Raw genomic sequence first — 23514 nt, forward strand, 5'->3', positions numbered from 1 at the left:
TGTGCTCCCCATTAACCCTGAATTACTTCATTCAATGTTAACATTACACAACTTACCTCCATTTACCTCCCCAATCTCCTAAGACTCCATCTTTCCTAAAACGTTTCCATGCCAAAGCAACCTGAGGAATAAGCATCTCGTATGCTTTTTGTGGGGTTAGATGCTGCTAGATACTTGTCAATCATCAACTCATTTAATCCTTCCCACAACCCGGGAGTTGCCTCCATTTTAGACTTGGAAACTGAAGCTCAAATACATCGAGGTTACAGAGAGAAGATGAGGTCTGCTTTTAATCCAAATCTGAAATGTCTAAACCAACACTGCTGACCTCCATGCTAATCCCAATGGCTACACTAGGCTTCTTCTTGTCTTCTGCAGTGAACCTGGCATCCGGCTTGTTTAGGTTTCTCAGGACAAAGACATGACTCTCTGGGCTCAGTGACCTGGCCCTTTGCAAGCTATTCATGAGCATGTCCATTACTGGCTGGTGGATTCTCCCAGTCCCCACACATACACAGCTTTTTAGTGTTGTTGCGCTGGTGTGTGTTCCCGTGTGCGCCACGCACTGAGATCCTCTGGCTCCCAAATTACCAGAAGAGGCTGTGACCAAGTGTGCAGGCACAATTAGTGGAGACTCTATGCTCTCCTCCCGTGCTGATCTTCTCCTGTGACCCAGTGTGTGGCATGTGTATGACGAACCTAAACATCATGCTGTAAATTATCATTTCCACTGGGAGAAACAGCTAGGCCTGAAACAGAGGGGAGAGCCTTTCCCCCATCCTTGTCTGTGAGTAAAATCCTTCTCCTAGCAGCTGCTCAATGACAAGAACCCTGTCTTCCAAGAGTACAGGGAGGAGCTGACCTGTCAAACATACAACACAGGGCTGTGCAGACAACCACAGTAGAAACAAGGCCACTGCTAGTGCTCAGCAGTCTCACTGGTGAGACATTCCTGGGTCTTAATCTTGGTAACCCTGTCCTACGTTATAATGTGAGGAAAGGCTCAGTGATGCCATGACAGATCAGCTTCTTGTGAACCACTTTAATCACCCTCCCTCAGGTAGCCCTGTACACATTACACATTTTTGTTTCAACCTAATATCTATTCATAAGGTCCTTAACCTGCCTGGAGAAATACCAGTGAGCACTCGAGAAGCCAGTAACTGGAAAAATCTGCAGTCGCAGACTAAAATCCATCATGAATTATTGTATAATCTAAAGCTATCTGGAACTGAATAGAATCAAAAAGGCCAGAATATCTATTTTTTGGGTTTGTTTGTTTGCCAGTCGACAAAAGTTGGTTTTACATGGCTTTAAGCTCCAAATCCGGAGAAGGCAATGGCAAGCCACTCCAGTACTCTTGCCTAGAAAATCCCATGGATGGAGGAGCCTGGTAGGCTGCAGTCCGTGGGGTCGCTAAGGGTCGGACACGACTGAGCAACTTCACTTTCACTTTTCACTTTCACACATTGGAGAAGGAAATGGCAACCCACTCCAGTGTTCTTGCCTGGAGAATCCCGGGGACAGGGGAGCCTGGTGGGCTTCCGTGTATGGGGTCGCACAGAGTCGGACACGACCGAAGTGACTTAGCAGCAAGCTCAAAATCAAACTGAATGCCTTATTATTCACTTAGTTAACAAATATTTATTAAATACCTCTCATCTTCCTAACTCTATGAAGACACTGGGAAAGATGCATCAGGGGATGACAGAGTGTCTATGGATACAAAGATAAAGGACTTGGGAATGGTCCTCAAGAAGGGAAGAGGGACTTTCCTGGTGGTCCAGGGGTTAAGATACTGTCCTTTAACTGCAGGGGGCATGAATCCTAGTTGTGAAACTAGGATTTCACATGCTGCTTAGCAAGGCCAAAAAATTAAAAATAATAATAAAAAAAAAAGGCGGGAGGAACTATACTGTGGTTCTAATTTGGATCCATATGGAGGGGATGTGTACAAAGTGTAATGGGAACAAGGAGAAGAAGCATCTATGATGCCAGGAGGAAGTTAGGGAAGGTGATACAGAAAAGACTGCATTTGTCCTGAGACCTAAAGGATAATTTCCTTTCAAATCTTTTGGCCAGATGGACAAATCTGGGGAGAGTGTTATAAGCTGGATGTACAGCAGAAATAAAGTTGAGGGTCAAGCAATAGCCTTACATAACTCTGAATTATAAAGAATAAACTGGAAAACTATAGACAGATGAAGCTGTGCAGCAGGGCAGGCACCTGTGTGCCCATTAAGGGAAGGCTAGCTTTTATTCTGGAAGCCAGGGTTTGACTGGGGATCCACGGGTGATGGTTTCAGGGAATCCATGAAGCCCAAGAAACTGTATGAAAAGCTTTGTGGGCAAAGGCATTTCTTCTGGGAGAAGGTCCACAGCATTCATCGAGTCTTAAAGAGGTGTGTAACTTAAAAAACATAAAAGTTATAGTCAATGGAGAATCTTTGAAGCGTGGAGGGCCATAATGAGTGGATCAGAAAGATCACTCTAGCAGCAATGTGGAAGAGAGACTAGAAAGAGGTGACACTAGGATTCAATGGCTACCTGGCAGCAGTGACAAAAACAATCAGGGCCCAGACTGGGCATTTGGGACGAAACAGAGACTGGACAGGAGAACCCAGGAACCAGAAGCAACGGGACTTCCATCTAATCAGTATGTGATTAGATTTCAAGGTGCTGGAGAGGAAGGAGAACATGCCCCATGACTGCCTTGGGCCCCAGGGAAAACTGTGGTGCAGTTAGCTGAGTGGAGGCGGGTTTGGGTTTGGAAAGATCGGGGTGGGGATGATACCTGGATATCGGGGTGGTAGTCATATCTGGATCTACTGAGTTTGAAGTTCTTGCGGGTCATCCATGTGGACCCGGAAGACCGTCTCGAGAAAACAGGTAATATTAGAAGGGAAAGGGGCAAGGAATGGAACTCTGAGGGACACCAGTGTTGAAGGAATATGGAGCAGCAAGAGAGACAGGAGAATAACCAAGACTCAGCAACATCTTAGAAGCCAAAGGGGACAGTTTCAAGAAGTGGGAACTTTGCCATATGCGTCTGAAACTTGATCTGAGATGAGAACTGAAGGTTGGACTTGCCAACAAGAGGTCACTGGATAGCACTGATGTTTGTCAAAACATACTTATTACATCACCAAGGCAAAGTCTAAACAACTGATGGACTTGAAGGAATCAAAAGTGAAAAAATCTGTGAAGGGATAGGCCTTCTCGGAAGCTTTAGGAAAAGCCTGTGTGTATTAAAAAAACATAAAGTCAGAGTCAAGGGAAAGCCATCAATGCTTTAGGAAAAATTAATAAATCCAATTTTAAAAAATCAGGACAAATATGAAACTACTGTTTATTTTCTAGACTTTCCCAAGGTCTATGGGATTCTCTTTAGGATACCTAGAGTCCTGGAGTATAAACCTATAATCTTACGAAAGAAGTAAAAAGTATTTTTCTGAAATGTATAAGTTGGAATGCTCTTTCCTGCTCCTGAGCTGAGGAAAGGTAGGGGAGAAAAAAATTAAAGGAAAACAAATCACTTCAAAGGTTTTAAGTGTAAAGCAAACACTAGATGGTGGGCAAGAAACATCCCAAGTCCCTTGGGCAGAAGAAAAATCCCACAAGAAAAGAAGATTCTCCTTTCCCCTCCCTCTGCCTTTTTACCATACCAACTTTCAGAGGTCATCCTCCCTGCCTCAGAACTGGATATCTGAGTGTTTCCTAGAAATCAAGTTTTACGACCCCTAGGTGCCTCTGTACCCTTAGTTCCCTAGAAGTCACAGACTGGGCTGTATAGATTATACTAGAAAGTCCCAGTAATGCTTTGGGCTCTCCTACTTAACATCACTGGCCTGTTCTGGTCCCAGGCCAGTCCTTGGCTGTTACATGTTGCCCTAAATAACCCTCTATGAGCAGCTGTCTGCCTTATTAGAAACAAGACGAAGGATAAGATTACAGGCACCACCCAGGGGTACTCTGGGCACAGCCACGAGGGACTCTGGAGAGCATCAGAAGCACGTACTTTGGAGTCTCCAATTACAGTCTGTTGGGAAGAGGCTGTAGGGCGGACTACAGGTGATGGGTCTATGACATGAGATAGGAGAAAACAAATAAATGACTTGGTCACTATCTTTCTGCTAAAGGTTTTCTTTCTACCTTAACTGAACTTTGAATAAGAAAAAAAAGGACATGAGGTGCAAATGTTTGTTAGATGTGAATTATACTTTCTGATGGCTGCATAGTTAAAAGCTGTAAATCTTAGAAGAGCCATGGAGAGGGAATAGAATCCTATTCCAATGAACCTTTAAAAATAGGATAAACATGCTTTTGGAATAGACTGCCTGTCTGAGGACTGAGGGATACAGCAGGTGACTGAGGTCCTTTCCAGCAGAATATGCCCATTTCATTAGGCTAAATGTAGTGTGGTTTCAGGAGGATTGGGACCACTTCTGGGCTGGAAAGGGAGTTAGGATCTGGCGTCTAATCAGCCCAGTTTCTGAGTTCAGGATGTCTGATTCTTGGCCACTCTTCTATTTTAAGACGCTGACAGGGGGCGCTGGTGGTAAAGAACCTGGCTGCCAATGCAGGAGACCTAAGAGACGTGGGTTCGATCCTGGGTCGGGAAGATCCCCTGGAGAAGGGCAAAGCAACCCACTCCAGTATTCTTGTCTGGAGAATCCCATTGACAGAGGAGCCCCATAGGTGGGCTACAGTCCATAGAGTCACAAAGAGCTGGACGTGACTGAAGCAACTCAGCAGCAGCAACATTGCTAAGGTCAGGGAACAACAGAGCTGAGGATCCTCTAAATCCTATAGAGCTGACCTCTCTTTGCCATGTAGCCTACAGCCTCTAGGGAAAAACCTTCCTGTGCCTCTCCCTGGGAGAACGAGGGCCCCACAAGCCTATCTCCAGGCAGGCCACTTCTGCATTTGAGCTGTTATAATTAAACATTTGAGCAATTATAATTAAACATTTGTTCAAAATGTGTCACTTGGGACCTTTCAGTTGGGACCTCTCAAATCTACTGAGTTTGCTGTTTCGCTTCCTTCCTCCCAAGAATTCTATCCTGCCACTCTCAGTCCCTACTGACACACCCCTGTGATGTTATATGGCTTTGCAGTGGGATGTGTCCCTGGGTACACTGTGCCTGTCTCTAGAATGAGGGTCCCTCTACTCAGGATCAGAAGCTGTAAGGGCTCTGCTGCTCTTGGACCCATGTTAAATCTGAGACTTCTTTTTTGAAACCTTTTCCCTCTCCAGAAGGCTCTGCTTCTTCATAAATTCATAACTCTGTGGACCTCATCTGGATTTTTAGCAGGCTCTTGCTTCTCCTAATCTGACAATCCAATACCACAGGCCATCCTACCAAGGTTTTAGGATCAACACTCAGAGTTTATGTTGAGGGACTCAGTACTGATATGAGATTCTTCCCAGGAGAGGAGAGAGAGGCAACAGAAACCAGGTTTGTGTTCCTAATCTGGCTACTATTCCTAAACTTAGGCCTCTGTGCCCTCCTTCCTCTGTTTTCCTGTTCACAATAGATATCACAATTATAATTAAACATTAATTTAAAATATACTTAAAGTCTAGCTTTACTAATATACTAGTTAGAAGAGTCAGAAGAACAAAGACGATGGGTGAATCTTCCACTGATGAGGCTGTAGCATCTCCCACCCTGTTTGGCACACAGCAGATGCTCAACAATTCACTTTTTATTGAATTAGTGTTGCATTTACTGCATCATGCACTGATTTAAGCACTTTACTTGAATGAACAGTTCAGTTTCTTGAAATCTATCTTTTCCACAAAGTCTTCCCTGGTTAGTCCAACCAAGACCTACCGTTTCAATACATAAGTGGATTCTATCTGGGCTAAGACACACTTGATTACTGTGATTTATGTTATTATGTTATTTATTAAGAATTTTAATAACATATGACATCTTTTCTCATTAAATTACAGTTCCCAAAGGAAATCAGCTTCTCCACAAAACACAAGACAGGGTTCTATACAAAGTGGGTGTTTAAAAACCCGAGGGAAGAGCGGCGCAGAGGGAAGGGGAGGGCAGCTGAGATCCCCTTCTTTCTCTCTTCATCTTTCCATATACCTGACAGTTCTGACTCCCAGGTCTCCTGGACTCAAGCCAGAGGGCTTTGCTTTCTTCCGCCTGCCGCCCCCCACCCACCCTCCACACCCCTTGGTATGTACTGATTAACTGCTGCTGTTCCTGTTTGTTTAAGGGTTAAAGGAATGGAAAAGCAGGAGAGGTCAGAGAAAACAGAGAACGGCAGAATGACGCAGACATGCGCCTAGTAGAAGGAAACGTGTTGTAAGAGTGAGGAACCTGACCCTGGTCCACGCAGGAGCCCTGCTAACACCAGAGTTGGCTCCTGAAGATTTGCTGCTGCAGCTAAGACGCTTCAGTCGTGTCCGACTCTGTGCGACCCCATAGACGGCAGCCCACCAGGCTCCCCGTCCCTGGGAATCCCCCATCAAATACCAGTTCCAAATCTCCTCCTTTTCCCAACATTTCCAATGTACTTGAAGTGATTCCACCCACTGCCTTCTCAACAATTTAATCTCTTTTTAGTCTTCTTTCCAATCCTGCTTGAGAAAACACCAGTTTTCTGAGTACCAAAGGACCCAAATGGTCCCAGATCTTCAGAGAAACTTGGAAAGAAGCTTTATGAAGATGTAAGTAAGTTTAGGGGAGAATGGATACATGTATATGTATGGCTGAGTCCCTCTGTTCCCAGCCCAAAACTATCACAACATTGTGAATTGGCTACTGCTGCTGCTGCTGCTGCTGAGTCACTTCAGTCGTGTCCGACTCTGTGTGACCCCACAGACGGAAGCCTACCAGGCTCCCCCGTCCCTGGGATTCTCCAGGCAAGAACACTGGAGTGGGTTGCCATTTCCTTCTCCAATGTGTGAAAGTGAAAAGTGAAAGTGAAGTCGCTCAGTCGTGTCCGACCCTTAGTGACCCCACGGACTGCAGCCTACCAGGCTCCTCCATCCATGGGATTTTTCTAGGCAATAGTACTGGAGTGGCTTGCCATTGCCTTCTCCAGAATTGGCTACAACCCAATATAAAATAAAAAGTTAAAAAAAAAAAAAAGTAGAGCAAGTGAAATCCAAAAGCACTTGTGGACTTAGACCTAACAGAGATTTTGGGGGAAGCCCCAGGTCCCTGTGTACAGCAGGAGGATCTTAAGGAGGATAGTTCTGTTCTACAGGCTAAGGCTAAGGGAGTCAGGAAATTCAAGGAGGCCTCCCAACTATGGTTTTTGTGGGTTTTGGAGGGCCTTCCAGCCAGGCCCTCTCCCCAAGCTGGGCCCTCTTCCTTACCTTGGGCATCGCCACCAGAGGTTAACACGGCGATGGCTCTGCCGATTCCCAGGGTTTTGGCTGCATGGTGCTCTTCATGGGTCATGATCCACTCTAGAATTCAAAAGAATGGCCAGTTAGGATACAATGGGATCAAGGTTGCTACGAGCTTGAAAGATGGCTCTGTTAGACTGGCTACAGCCACCTCAGTCAGGCTGTCCCACTATATTGAGTCTGAGGTTTGCAGCCTGGGATCTTTGGACTTCTTCCAGAAGAGAGCCACACCCTCGCAGAATGACAGGCTGAAATGTCACAGAAATCAAGCCTAAGACCACAAAAGTCCTGGCTAATCCCTCACACCCCAGCTGGAGCCTATTTGGAGAAGAAGCTAAGGTCAAGGAGAAGGGTGGGTGACTGAAAAGAAATGAGAAAGGAGAAAAGTTAAGTTAGCCTCACAGAGTCCTCCCTTTTAATGAAGGGAAGGGCTATGGCAGAGGACAGGAATCAAATGAGGCTTAGAGCACTGCGAACCAACAAAGCAGAAGCAGAAAAACAAGAGTAGGTTGGGTTTTGGTTAAGATTTGAGTTGGGTGTTATGGAAATGGGCTAAGTTGGAACAGGAGTTCCAGGTTATACAGGCACATTGGAGCTTGGGCAAAATAATGATTCAGGCTTAGGAATGGTGAGGGACTTTCTCTGGTTTTTCCCATCCCTCTCAGGGTCTCTGCCTTCTACGCATCTCTTGATCCTTAATCTTCAGGCCTTGCCCCTCACATTAAACACTACCAAATGGGAAGAGTAACACAAAATCACTGCCACACAGACATGAATACGTACAAGTGAATAACATGTGAACACCTTCATAGTTTTGTCTTTAGGACTCTCTCAAAGGAAAATACAAGACATACTTTTGCATCCATAAAAATGCCAATGGAATCATCACTCTCCCAGTTACCCAGGCTAACCGCTGTTATTTTTAAAGTTATCTCCTCTTTACTCTCAAGAATCAAAACAGTTTCCAAACCCTATTGTTCTCCTTCTTATTATCTCCCTTTATCCTTCTTTTCTGTCCTCATGGCCTCTTTCCATCTGAATTGTTTTCTTCAATAGCTGGTCTCCCTCTGCTTGTGCTTCCCTTCTCCACTCTATTTCAGACACCAAATAAACCTCCAAGGGAAGGTCATAGGCCTCTGAGGCCTCAGTGGAGAGAGGATTCATTCACACGATCAGGAGCAGATGACCTTTAAGTACAGCTCATGTTTCAGATGTGAACACTGGGGCAATCAGGGTAGCTGCTGATAAAGACACAGGTCACATCCACATATAAATCCATACACATGCCAAGAAAATACATGCAATGAGACACTCATGAAGAAAACATACACAAACATACAGAGTGTTGTTAACAAACACAGGTTCACAGATATGCTGCATAAAATCAGTACTGACAGATAAACCCAAACTTCTTGGGTTGCATTCAAAGCTTCCATGACCTAACTCTCGCCTGGAGCTCCAACATTGGCTCCTGCAAATTTTCTGCTCCATTAACATCTAAACATCACTTTGTTCCTCCCCACTTCTGAGCCTTTGCACACTGCATCACTCGTGTGGAAGGCTATCCCGGCTCTTTCCACAGATCAATATCCCACTCCATTATTTAAGGCCTGTCCTAGTCACATCCCTGTTAAACCTATTAAGCCTTCACTGATTACCACAGGTCAAGGAGTACTTCTTTCTGAAGCTCCTCACATCACATAGTGTTTCTGAAACCAGATCACTCACTTAGCACTGAATTATTGCTTTATGTGATATTTTAGTTGCTTCTTATGGGTTGAAAAGGTTGGGCTAAATAAGGAGTCAGCAAACTACAGCCCAGGAGCCAAGTTGAACCCTTCCAATGTCTTTGTATGGCAGCAAACTAAGAAAAGTTTTTACATTTTGAGTGGTTGCAAAAGCAATTTCATGACATGAAAATTATATGAAATTCAGATTTCAGTGCTCATACCACTCACATTCTTTTGATAATTATCTATGGCTACTTTTGTGCTACAAGAGCAGAGTAGATTATTGCGACAGAGACCCTAAAACATTTACTATCTGGCCTTCAAAAGAAAAAGTTTGCAGATACCTGGGCTAAATATTGCTAACGTCATTTTCCCTAACTAGACTGAAACTCCTGGGGGGTGGGAGGATCATTTTCATTTTTAAAGCTTCCCACAGCCTACCAAAGCCTAAAGAAGCCTATGCACGTAACAACAGACATTCAGTAAAGCATCAGTGAACTGACAACAGGAAAGGCACACAAATATAGAAAAAATTTAAATACGCTTGGATACATATTCCTTCTACTTCTAACACATACGGATACAAACAGGACTTAAGAAAGCAGAGAGCAACAAATAGTGAGAGGAATACAAACACACAAGAATAGAGACACTCTCCTATTTAATGAGTGTTCATGTGCAAATTTCTGCAGTTCTCAAGAAAAGAAAGCCTAAGTGGTTGCTTCAACTAGGAAGGCAAAATTTTGGAAAGAAAAGAACAAAACGTTTGAGTACTGTGCCAATTCCTTTTTCCCTGAGTTTTCCTCTGCTTATTCACTCTGGGAGCTCGTCCCTGATAGAAATCCATACAGTGATCTTCCACCCACAGAGGCTTCAGTGACAGAGAGAATGCATCATAAACGGGGGGAAGGTTGGGAGTGCTGACATGCAAAAAAAAAACCAGCTCAAATTCGTCTGCTGCATCTCTAAAATTGTTATAGAGGCACAAGTCACAGATATACAAGCAGAGTCATAAATAAATGGGTCAACAGTGACACACATGTAGAAACAGAGATGTTAAAACCTATATATAAAATCACAGGTGCGCAGAGAAGCACGAGGGAGGTAGAAATACAGGCGAGGCAGAATCATAGGTGCACTGACTTGAATTGGATGACTGCCAGGGCAGGAGTCAGGCTGCCCAGAGCCACTAGGTCGGAGCACCACCCACCCATCCCTGATTCCCAGGCAGAGAGACAGGGTGTGCACGCGAAGGAGACGAGCCGAGGGGCTAGGACTCGTCACCCATCCCCCCTCAGCTCCTCCTTCTGATGCCGCACCAGCTCTTTCCCTGTCTGCTCCCTTCTGTTCTCCCACCGCCAACTCCCAGCACGTTCACTCCCACCTCGCTCGCTCCCGGCTAGCCCCTCGCTCTTTACCCAAGGGCCCCTCTTGCCTTACAGCCTTAGCTCTGCTCCGCCCGGGCTGCTTTGCAGATTGTCCTTGGGGAAAGGGGGAGGGGAGCTTGGCGAACACGGGGAGGAGCCAGGTGGAGGCAGCCCGGGAGGAGAAGAGGAGAGGCTTTTCAACCTCCACTAAGCTGACGCCGGCCGCGAGGCTCCTCCCGCCTCTGCTCGCCTTTCTCCTCCCCTTCCCCCTCCCGCTAAGCACACGGCACAAATGTGAGAGGGGCTTAGTTTCCCCGCTCCGCACAGGGTTCCCGCATCCAGCTCGGGAGGCATCAGCTCCGGTACACAGTAGGAACCAGAATTTATTTAGTTGCTCCCCTTGTTGTCCTCAGAGACAGTTTTCCTAGCCGGGGCTTTTCTGCATTCAAACATGCTCCGCAACTAAAAATAAGCCTCCCTCTCTGGCCCTGTCGACTGTCTCCCACCTCTGTCACTTTGTTAAGTGTTAGTCGCCAGTCATGTCCGACTCTTTGCGACCCCATGGACTGTAGCCTCTGTCCATGAACTTCTCCAGGCAAGAATACTGGAGTGCGTTGCCATTTCCTCCAGGGGATCTTCCCGACCCAGGGATTGAACCCGCGTCTCCTGCATTGCAGCCAGATTCATTACCGTCTGAGCCGCCAGGGAAGCCTTCTGTCACTTCAAACAAACACTGTGTCACGTTTTGTATTAGGTTCTGAGAGATGAAAGGATAAGTGAAACAGAATCCCTGCCATTGAGGAACATTGATCACTGGTATTAACATTTTCTATGTACTTGTTCAGTCGCTCAGTCGGGTCTGACTCTCTGCGACGCAACGAACCGCAGCACGCTAGGCTTCCCTGTCCTTCACTGTCTCCCGGAGTTTCCTCAAACTCATAAGGGATGTCAAAAACTCCTTTTGCATTTACATACCTTTCTCAGAGAAAATACAGGGAAGCTAGCGAGGAATCAGAGTTGTTTTCGTTGTTCAGTCGCTTAACTAAGAGGCAAGAACCCTGCCTTGACAGCCTCATCCTCAAGCCTGCAGTAGAACAGGATGCAGGATTCTGAGAGTGAGGCAATCATATCTGTTGGGCTACAAAGCAAGAAGAAGCCATCCTGAGAACATGGATCAAGTGCTACTTGAGCAAGAGGTGCGTCCTTTTACCCAGCTCCTCCTTACTCTTTCCACTGCTCCACCCACGCCTTGTTTCAACCCCTCTCCACAGCCATCTCTCATCTCCTTGCTGTTTTTACTGCCCCTCCTCTTGCTTACTTTTTTCTGCACCTGCACATACTGCAAACAATAACAATGCAAGTGACTAGGAGATAAAAACATATGACTACACAAAATTAACTTTCTGCAAACATTGCCATCAAAAAAGTGAAAAGACAACCCACAGAATGAGAGAAAATATTTGCAAATCATATATCTGATAAAGGACCAGGTATTGAGAATATATAACTCTTGCAACCCAACCATAAAAAGATAATAAACCAATTTAAAAATGGGCAAAAGATCTTAACAGATACCTCACCAAAGATGACAGATGGATGGCAAATAAGTATATGAAATGATGCTCAAAATCATGTCATTAGGCATGGCAAATTAAAACAGAGAGACCACTACCATCCATTAGAATGAAAACTTGACAGTACCAAATACTGACAAGAATGTGAAGCAACAAGAACTCTTTGTTGATACAAACGTAAAATGGTATAGTCACTTTAAAAGATACTTTGGCAGTTTCTCACAAAGCTAAACATAGCATTACCATATGATCCAGCAATCATATTCTGAGATATTTATCTAAGTGAGTTGAAAACTATACCTATACAAAACCCCCACACATAAATGTTTAATAGCAACTTTGTTCAAAATTGCCAGGAACTGGAAGCAACCAAAATGTCCCTCCAAAGGTGAATGGATAAACAAACTATGGTACATCCATCGGATATTGCAATAAAACAAAATGACCTACAAAGCCAAGAAAAAGACATGGAAGAATCTTAAAACATACTGCTTAGTGAAAGAAACCAGTCTGAAAATACTACATACTATGTGATTCCAACTATATGACATTCTGGAAATGGTGAAACTATAAAGACAGCGAAAAGATAAGCGGTTGCCAAGGGTTCAGAGTAGAGATGGAGCAATAGACAGCGGAACACAAGGGATTTTTTTTTAATTTTTAATTTATTTTTATTGGAGGCTAATTATTTTACAACATTATATTGGTTGGTTTTGCCATACATTGACATGAATCCGCCCTGGGTGTACATGAGTTCCCCCTCCTGAACCCCCCTCCCACTTCCCTCCTCCCTTTATCCTCCCTCTGGGTCATCCCTGTACACCAGCCCCGAGCATCCTGTAACATGCATCGACCCTGAACTGGTGATTCGTTTCACATATGACAACATACATGTTTCAATGCCATTCTCCCAAATCATCCCACCCTCACCCTCTCCCACAGAGTCCCAAAGACTGTTCTATACATCTGTGTCTCTTTTGCTGTCTCGTATACAGGGTTATCATTTGCATCTTTCTAAATTCCATATATATGCGTTAGTATACTGTATTGGTGTTTTTCTTTCTGGCTTACTTCACTCTGTATAATAGGCTCCAGTTTCATCCACCTCATTAGAACTGATTCAAATGTATTCTTTTTAATGGCTGAATAATACTCCATTGTGTATATGTACCAAAGCTGTCTTATCCATTCATCTGCAGATGGACGTCTAGGTTGCTTCCATGTCCTGGCTATTATCAACAGTGCTGCAATTAACATTGGAGTACATGTGTCTCTTTCAATTCTGGTTTCCTCGGTGTGTATGCCCAGGAGTGCGATTGCTGGATCATATGGCAGTTCTAGTTCCAGTTTTTTGAGGAATCTCCACACTGTTCTCCATAGTGGCTGTACTAGTTTGCATTCCCACCAACAGTGTAAGAGAGTTTCTGTCTCTCCACACCCTCTCCAGCATTTATTGCATGTAGACTTTTGGATAGCAGCCATTCTGACTTGTGTGAAATGGTATCTCATTGTGGTTTTGATTTGCATTTCTCTGATTACGAGGGATGTTGAGCATTTTTTCATGTGTTTGTTAGCCATCTTTATGTCTTCTTTGGAGAAATGTCTGTTTAGTTCTTTGGCCCATTGTTTGATTGGGTCGTTTATTTTGCTGGAATTGAGTTGCAGGAGCTGCTTGTATATTTTGGAGATTAATCCTTTATCAGTTGCTTCATTTGCTATTATTTTCTCCCATTCTGAAGGCTGTCTTTTCACCTTACTTATAGTTTCCTTTGCTGTGCAGAAGCTTTTGATTTTAATTAGGTCCCATTTGTTTAATTTTGCTTTTATTTCCAATATTCTGGGAGGTGGGTCTTGGAGGATCCTGCTGTGATTTATGTCGGAGAGTGTTTTGCCTACATTCTCCTCTAGGAGTTTTATAGTTTCTGGTCTTCCATTTAGCTCTCTAATCCATTTTGAGTTTATTTTGGTGTATGGTGTTAGGAAGTGTTCTAGTTTCATTCTTTTACAAGTGGCTGACCAGTTTTCCCAGCACCACTTGTTAAAGAGACTGTCTTTTCTCCATTTTATATTCTTGCCTCCTTTGTCAAAGATAAGGTGTCCATAGGGGCATGGATTTATCTCTGGGCTTTCTATTTTGTTCCATTGATCTATATTTCTGTCTTTATGCCAGTACCATACTGCCTTGATGACTGTGGCTTTGTAGTAGAGCCTGAAGTCCGGCAGGTTAATTCCCCCAGTTCCATTTTTCTTGCTCAAGATTGCTTTGGCTATTCGAGGTTTTTTGTATTTCCATACAAATTGTGAGATTATTTGTTCTAGTTCTGTGAAAAACACAAGGGATTTTTATGGCAGTGAAACTATTCTGTGTGATGCTTTAATGGAGGATACATGACATTATGCATTTGTCAAAAGTTACAGAATCATAAAACACAAAGTGTAAACCCTAATGTCAAGTATGGACTTTAGTCAATAATAATGTATCAATACTTGTTCATCGATTGTAACAAACGTACCACACCAATGCAGGATGTTAGTAACAGGGGAAACTGAGCAGAAAACAGCCAGGATATATGGAAACTGTGCAATCTGCTCAATTTTCTGTAAGTCTAAAACTTCTCTAACAAAGTCTATTAATTTCAAAAAATATATTCTGTTCAATGAAATATCAAATAAAGTTGTGATAGTAACAAAGAAAAATGGGCAAGCATTTGAAAAGACATATATCTAAAGAAAATATACCATCAACTGATAGGTGCATGAAAAGACCCTTTCTTTTTTGGAAGGTTATTATTAATTCCATTTCCTTAATACAAACCTATTCAAATCATCTATTTCCCCTTGTGTGAATGTTGGCAGATTGTATTTTTCAAGGGACTGGTCCATTTGACCTAGATTATCAAATTTGTGGGCACAGAGTTGTCCGTAGTATTCCTTTATCATCCTTTTAATTTTCACGGGATCGGTAGCAATGTCCCCTCTTTCATTTTGGGCATTAGTAATTTGTGTTCTTTTTTTTTTTTTTTCCTCAGTTAAGCTATCCAGAGATTTATTAACTTTATTGACCTTTTTTTAAAACTAGCTTTTTAAAAACTAATTTTCTCTATCGATTTTTTTGTCTTAAATTTTATTGATTTCTGTTCTAATTTTTTTGGGGGGGGTTCTGAGTACTTTGGATTTAATTTGTTCTTCTCCTAGTTTCCTAAGATGGAAACTTAGGAAACTATAAGAGATTTAGATCAACTGCTTTTCTGATATATCCATCCACTCAATGTTTTAAATTTCCTTCTAAGCACTGCTTTCTCTGCATCTGACAAATTTTAATAAATTGTGCTTTTAATTTTATTTAGTTTAAAATATATTTAAATTTATCTTGGGATTTCTTCTTTGACTAAAGTGTTACTCAGATTTGTGTTGCTTAACCTCCAAATATTGGGGCATTTTCCAGTTATATTTCTGTTACTGATTTTGAGTTTAATTCCACTGTGATCTGAGAGCAGCAATTATATAGTTTCTGTTCTTTTAAATTAGTTGTTTTTTATAGCCCAGAATGTGGTCTGTCATGATGAGTATGTTATCATGTATGTATGAATGAATGCATGGGTGAATCAAGTCATTTTGAGAAAAATTTATATTCAGCTATTGTCGGACGAATTGCTGAAATCAATATTATTCAGTTCACTGATGGCACTGAGATCACTGATGTCTGTATTTTCTGTATGCCATATCTGTCTACTTCTGAGAGAAAGATGTTGAAGTCTCCAATTGTGATAGTTAATTCATCTATTTTTCCTTTTAGTTCTATTAATCTTTGCCACACATAGTTTGATGTGTTGTTAGGCACATACACATTAAGAATTATATCTTCTTGGAGAACTGACCCCTTTATCATTAGGTAATGCCCGTCTTTATCCCTGTTAACTTTTCTTTGAACTCTGCCATGTCTAAAATTAATACAACCAACCCTGCTTTCTTTTGATTAGTGCTAGCATGGGATATTCTTCTCATCCATTTACTTTTTATCTATAAATAGCTTTATATTTAAAGTGGGTTTTTTGTGGACAACACATTGTTGGGTCACGTTTTCAGATCGACCTTTGACAATATGTCTTTCAATTGGTACATTTAGACCACTGACATTCAGAATGAGTACTGGATTAATATGCACCATATTCATTACAATTTTCTATTTGTTGTCCTTTTTTTTTTGTTTCTGTCTTCCACTCTTCTTCTGCCTTTTGTTGTTTTAACTGAGTATTTTATGTGACTCTATTTTTCCCTCCTTTCTTAGCATAGCAGTAATACCTTTATACTTTTTTTTAGTGGTTGCCCTAGAGTGTGAAATATACATTTTCAACTAATTCTAGTTCACTTTCAAATAACACTATGTCATTTCACAGGTCATATGAATACCTATAACAACAAAATAAGCCTAATTCCTTCCTCCCATCCCTTGTATCATTTCTGTCATTTATTTCACTTACATATAAACATAAATAAGCATATGTATGATAAACACATGGGTGCATGCACGCTAAGTCACTTCAGTTGGGTCCAACTCTTTGCAACCCCATGGGCTGTAGCCTGCCAGGCTCCTCTGTCCATGGGATTCCCCAGGCAAGAGTACTGGAGTGGGTTGCCATGCCCTTCTCCAGGGGATCTTCCCAACCCAGGGACTGAACCCTTGTCCCTTATGTCTCCTGCACTGGCAGGCGGATTCTTTACCACTAGTGCCATCTGGGAAGCCCATGATAAACACATAGGCGTACATAAGTGAATATACTATTGCTATTATTTTGAACAAATTGCTGTTAGATCCATTAAGAAAAATGAAAGGTTTTGTTCTATTTTCACTTATTCCTTCTTTGATGCTCTTCTTTCTTTAAACAGATCTGAGTTTCTGACCTATATTACTTTTCTTCTCTCTGAAGAACTGCTTTTAACATTTCTGGCAAGGCGGGTCTACTGGCAAAAAAATTCCCTCAATTTGGTTTTACTGTTGCTGTTGTTCAGTCACTCAGTCATGTCTGTCATGTCAGTCGTGTCTGACTCTGCAACCTCATGGACTGCAGCACACCAGGCTTCCCTGTCCTTCACCATCTCCCAGAGCTTGCTCAAACTCATGTCCATCGAGTTGGTGATGCTATCCAATCATCTCATCCCCTTAAAATCTTTATTTCTCCTTTACTTTTTTAAAATTAATTTATTTTAATTGGAAGCTAATTACTTTACTATATTGTATTGGTTTTGCCGTAGATTGACATGAATCAGCCAGGGGTGTACATGTGTCCCCCATCCTGAACCCCCCTCCCACCCCCCTCCTCATCCCATCCCTCAGGGTCATCCCAGTGCACCAGCCCTGAGCACCCTGTCTCATGCATCAAACCTGGACTGGTGATCTATTTCACATATGGTAATACACATGTTTCAATGCTATTCTCTCAAATCATCCCACCCTTGCCTTCTCCCACAGAGTCCAAAAGTCTGTTCTTCACATCTGTGTCTCTTTTGCTGTCTCACATATATCTCCTTCACTTTTGAAGAATAATTTCACAGGGTACAGACCTGTAGATTGGTGGGGGGTTCTCGCTTAACATTTAAAATATTTACTCCACTAGATGGCACTAATGGTAAAGAACCCGCCAGCTAATGCAGGAGACATAGAAGACACGGATTCAATCCCTGGGTTAGGAAGATTCCCTGAAGGAGGGCATGGCAACCCACTACAGTATTCTTGCCTGAAGAATCCCATGGACAGAGGAGCCTGGAAGGCTACAGTCCATGGGGTCGCAAGGAGTTGGACATGACTGAAGTGACTGAGCATGCATGCCACTCTCTTATTTGTAAACAGAAGTCAGATATAATTCTTATCTTTGTTCCTCTATAAGTAAGGTGTTTTTTCCCCCTTTCAGGAATTTGACCTTCAGTTTTCTGTAATTGAAAATGATATGCCTAGGTATAGGGGTATTTTTGTTTGGCCTTTAGCTTGTTTGGTGTTCTATGAGCTTCCCAGATCTGTGATTTGATGTCTGACATTAGTTTGGGAAAATCCTCCATCTTTAATGTTTCAAATAATTCTTCTCTTCCTTCCTCTCCTTTTGGTATTCCCATTATGTACATGTTACATCTGTTGTAGTTGTACCACAGTCCGTCAATATTCTGTTGGGTTTTTTCCAGTCTTACTTTCTTTGTTTTTCAACTTTTGAGGATTATACTGATATATCCTCTGGCCCAGAGATCTTCCTTTAGCCATGCCCAGTCTACTTAGGAGTCCATCAAAGGCACTTTCCATTTCTGTTACAGGGGTTTTCATTTCTAGCATTTGTTTGTCTCTTTCTTAAGATTTCCATCTCTCTGCTTATATTGCTTGTCTGTTCCTACTTGCCATCTATTGATATTTTATCCACTAGGACCCTCAGCACATTAATCACAGGTGTTTAAAATTCCTGGTCTGATAATTTTAACATCTCTGCCATGTTTGGTGCTGATGTTTGCTCTGTCTCCTCACACTGTGCTTTTTTCCTTTTTATATGCCTTATAATTTTTTTCTTGGTAGCCAGACACGACATACTAGGTAAAAGAAAGTGCTGTAAATAGGCCTTAATAAGGTAGTGGTGAGGTGTTGGGGAGGGAAAGCATTCTATAGTCCTATGATTACATTTTAGCCTTTTACTGAGCCTATGCCTCTGGACTATGAATTTCACAAGTGTTTCTCGGATTTTTTTTCTCCCTGCCCCCCTTAGATGGAATAGGACAGCTCTAGGGAATACAGCCCTATTCCCCCCTTAGATGGAATAGGGCTGGAGTTCAGTATTACCCTTCCTCTGATCAGTTAGACTCTGATAACTTACTCTAGTAAATTAGGCTTTGGTTAACTAGTTTCTCCTGAAGGCAGGCCTTGTTAAGAACAACAAATTGTTCTTGTAACAGGGAAGAACAAATCTGACTCCATATTGGATGTTTCTTTTACTTTTAACTTTTGTATGCTATTGCTTTTGCTACAAGTTACTCTTTGCCAACAAAGGTCCGTCTAGTCAAGGCTATGGTTTTTCCCGTGGTCATGTATGGATCTGAGAGTTGGACTGTGAAGTAAGCTGATCGCCGAAGAATTGATGCTTTTGAACCGTGGTGCTGGAGAAGACTCTTGAGAGTCCCTTGGACTGCAAGGAGATCCAACCAGTCCATTCTAAAGGAGATCAATCCTGGGTGTTCATTGGAAGGACTGATGCTAAAGCTGAAACTGCAATACTGTGGCCACCTCATGAGAAGAGTTGGCTCACTAGAAAAGACTCTGATGCTGGGAAAGGCTGGGGGCGGGAGGAGAAGGGGACGACAGAGAATGAGATGGCTGGATGGCATCACCGACTCTGTGGACATGAGTTTGAGTGAACTCCGGGAGTTGGTGATGGACAGGGAGGCCTGGCGTGCTGTGCTTCATGGGGTCGTGGAGAGTCGGACACGACTGAGCGACTGAACTGAACTGAACTGAACAAGTTACTCACTAAAGGGGTGTTGTCTATAGGCTTAAATTATACATAATGGCCCATCTCTGAAAACTCTGCCTCCCGTGGAATAAATGTGATGCCAATATACCTTTGTTTAGCTCACATGAAACCTCCTGACCAGGCCCATCTGTGAATGGTTACAGCAAGGAAGAAATTAATATATGTAGGAAACCGGAATTTACCCCCCTTTTACTATAAAAAGAAGCCAGAATTCTAACTAAGGGAAGATGTTTTCTTGGGGACACTAATTCACTATCTTCTGAGTCTTCTGGCTTTCCAAATAAAGCTGTTACTCCTTGCCACATCAACTCGCCTCTCAATTTATTGGCTTATCTTGAGGTGAGAAATACAAGCTAAAACTCGGTAACACTCTGGTTTAGTTCAGAATGGTTCCTCTTCTCCTCCCCCTGCTGGAAGCCCAACCAGATTTTTCTATGATACTTACTGTGCCAATCTGGTCAAACTCCTGGGAGTAAATCTCACAATATTGTGAGGGCCCCGCTTTGACTGAATTCTCCTGTAGTTTTTAACTCCCAGAGTTGTCTGCACTGAGTCTCCAGCAATTTGTCAATTACAGTTCAGGTTTTCCTACCCCTTCACTGTTTCCCAAGGTTTCCACTCCTGGGTCTCTGCTCCAGTAAGCTGTGATGAACTGTATTCACTTGCTTGTCTCTCCAATTTTGGAGTTGCAGTTTGCCCTGTGTCCTCCCTGCTCTTAGGGATTCAAGAAGAGTCATTGGCTTTTCAGTCTTTTTTTACTATTACTTGTTGTTAGCATGGAGTATGACTTTCAAGCTCCTTGAACTGAAGCTGGGGGACTGGAATGGGAAACTGGTTGATAGAAATCCAAATTACAGATTTTAAATGGATAAATTTTATGATATGTGATTTATATCTTGATAAATCTGCATTTAAAATTTGAAAAAGGAGAAGCTGGAAGAGCTGCCCATACATTCTGGGCTTTTTAATTCCAAAAGGGAATATAAAGGCTGAAATTTAAGTCAATCTGCCCCTTCCCCTTTCTACCCACTACTAACTTCTACATCTTAATGTAGGAGTTCTTAATGAATTACTGCATTACTGAGTCTACCTTACTTAGGTGAAGACAAGGAAATGTCATTTACTCATAGCCTTATCCCCATATACTTGATCCTTTTGATCCCTTTTTCTTTCCAGGGAGCAATCACCCCCATGAGGACCTTTCAAAGAAATATCGTCTCAAAAGGCACCTAAGGAAACCTCAGTCAGCTGGAGGTGGGAGTCACAGAAAAGAATTTTCTCAGAAGAACTAGGCCTTGCCTATTGTCATCCTAGTGCAATCCCCAAAACTGAAGATGTTACTTTCTGAGAGCTAAATTAGTAAAAAGCCAACACAAAATAGAGAGTAGTGAACTGAACTGAACTGAATGGAAGAAATACATCATATTAAGAAATGGCTATAAATGTCTTCCTGATAAGAATTTTGAGAAACCCCAAGTTGTTATTAATTTATTCATATATTAAACAAACATTTATTGAGGACTCATTATGTGCCAGTCACTGTGCCAGGTACTCATGAGGCTTATCATCTAGAGGGACTATCAAAGGTTCAAAGGAAGTTTATATTTTACTGGACCTGGGAGATAATTGAGAAATCAATAATTCAAATTGTAATATATCAAATTTTTATGACAAAAATATATTAATTGAGGGCACATGGAGTAAAAAAACAAAATGGGGCCTGGATAGTAAGACTCTAGTAGTATTTATTTAGTACTGTTTGAGAGAAGAACACCAGAGGAAATATATTCCAGCATTAGAGAGATGGATGATATGATAAAACCATGATAGCTCCTTATAAATGGATTTCCCTTAATCTTAAACTCCAAGACCATACATTTTATTTTTTCATAATTTTCTGTATATCAAACAACTTTTAAATTTCAAATATAGTTTCTCAGGAAACTTAACGACTTGGAAGGGGCATGTTAGTGAGCTCTGGTTGACTAATGATTAGAAATTTGGACGTATAATTTGATGGTGGACTGATGATAGGAGAGAATTTTGAGATCTGGGAAATTCTTGAAAATACTTATATATCTTACACCTAATCCTCAGGCCTCTAATGGGGAGGCTGAGAAGCATCCTTCCAGGCAGGGTGCTGGTGTGTGGAGCTTATGGGTAAACACAGTATGACTGAGGAAGAAGACTTTGAGAAAGGGGTCTAAACATTGTCATACCTTAGGGTGCCCAAGAAAATAGTAAGGAATAAAGTGCACAGCTTAGCAGAGGTAAGGACCAGGAGTCATAAAATAAAGCAGCATGTTAGGCAGTCAAACAAGAGCTGGTGCCAAAACACATCTCAAAGCGACCTCACTAAGCCAGTAACTGAATTTGCTTTCATCATAAGATTATTTTCATTGCTGGTATAGTTGAAGGGGGCTGGAAAGGACACTGTGTATCCCTCCTCCAGAGAACACTGAAATTTCCTGAGTTTGCACTCAAAAAGAACCTGGGGTTCTCAAACAAACTTCCCAAGGGGTGAAGGGTGGGGGGTTATGTCCATTCTAATGACTTAAGGATAGGAATTAGTTAGGGCTCTGCTGGAAGTCTAGAATTTTTTCCAAAATATAATCAGCTTTTTTCAGTTGTTCAGATTGGTAGCTAGAATTCAGGCTTTAGAGAACTTGGCACAGAGTAAGGGGAACATAAGGGGTAAACCCATAAGAAGAGAGTCATTAGGATGTAGAAGGTCACGTGGTTAAAATCTACTCTTTCTTATACTGTGTCCTATCTAGTGGTGGTCTTCTTGTTCTCAGCACATCAGGTAAAGCTAATGTGCACAAAGGAGAACCATCTTACATGACAGCTCACCTTATGTGTCATATCCTGGTATTAAGCAATGAAAGACATATTCTTTCCACAGATCCTCAAAGTACAGGGATGCATCCAGAAGGTCCTCTTAGACTTCTCAGAGCTCTCTGGGTATCAGACAGCTATTGGGGTGTGGGCATGAAGTCCAGGCAAACAGTAGGGACAAAAAGTCATAATTATTATAAAAGAAGACACTCTAGGGGAGAGAAGTACAAGATGTTTAAAGAGAATTCTATAGTACCTAGACAGGAAGAGCACTTGAGTAAACCAGCTGAGGTATTCTAAATTACCTTGGTTCATATGCTTTACGCATTAACCCTGTTAAGTAATGGTAGGAAATGAAGAGATAGACAGCTTTGGAGAGGACCCTTCAAACTGGGATAAAATTAGACAGCTCTGCGAGGAAGTTGAGCAGTTCTTAAAGACACTTGGACACTGATTACTAAAGGCCAGTATAGATTAAAGACAATAAAGAGGAAGCTGTATGGCATACTCCTGAGTCCATTTACTTCCACTAGGATGGTGTCATGACTATGGAAAGGATACATATCTATATTTAGACCACTGTGATGAGAAGATAGCTAGTGACACTATACCAGGACGTCTAGGAATGGAAGTAGGTATCTCAGTTATCTGGGTATGGATCTAGCCCTGGAGAACAGGAAATAGCATACTATAGGTTTCACGTGCTCAGTCAACAAATACTGAGCGCCTATTACATGTTAGACACCACTCTAGACTCAAAGGGATCCAGGACTGGAAAAGCAAATCCCATTTGTCCTTATGGAGCCTGCATAATAGTGAGGAAAGCAGATCATGAACAAATTAGTCAAGTAGTGATGACAAGTGCTTTGAAGAAAAATAAAGCAGGGCAAAGAAGGGGAGCGACAAGGGTGCCATCTTAAGTAGGGTATTCTGGGAAAATCTTGCTGAAATGACATTCTAGGAAGAAGTCCGAATAAACAAGAGAGAAAACCCTGCTGCCGTTTGGATGGGGGAGAAATAGCAAATGCAAAGGTTCTGAGGCTGGAAGAAGTTAGCAATATCATACCAGTGGAGCACCAAGATGTCCTTTGGACTAGAACCAGAACTGAAAATGAGTTACTATGA

At 42.2% G+C, this 23514-nt stretch overlaps 1 protein-coding gene across 4 annotated transcripts in view; it reads right to left on the minus strand.

Annotated features, from left to right (window-relative positions):
* The window catches only part of PFKM (phosphofructokinase, muscle), a 45281-nt gene that overhangs the window by 14826 nt on the left and 6941 nt on the right, over positions 1-23514 (minus strand). Inside the window, exons 1-2 of one of the 4 annotated variants that reach the window (XM_055396624.2) lie at positions 10544-10679; positions 7346-7438 (exon numbers count right to left, since the gene is read on the minus strand). In XM_055396624.2, coding sequence (XP_055252599.1) covers positions 7346-7430 — 85 coding nt within the window. In that variant the 5' untranslated portion in view covers positions 7431-7438; positions 10544-10679. Of the gene's footprint in view, positions 1-7345; positions 7439-10526; positions 10680-23514 lie in introns of those variants that run through there. The other 3 variants (XM_055396625.2, XM_055396626.2, XM_055396623.2) reach the window with 3 other exon arrangements.

This window comes from Moschus berezovskii, chromosome 6 (genome assembly GCF_049115385.1).
Source record: "Moschus berezovskii isolate FMDL1 chromosome 6, NW_MosBer_1.0, whole genome shotgun sequence".
In the NCBI taxonomy this organism is placed as follows: Eukaryota; Metazoa; Chordata; class Mammalia; order Artiodactyla; family Moschidae; genus Moschus; species Moschus berezovskii.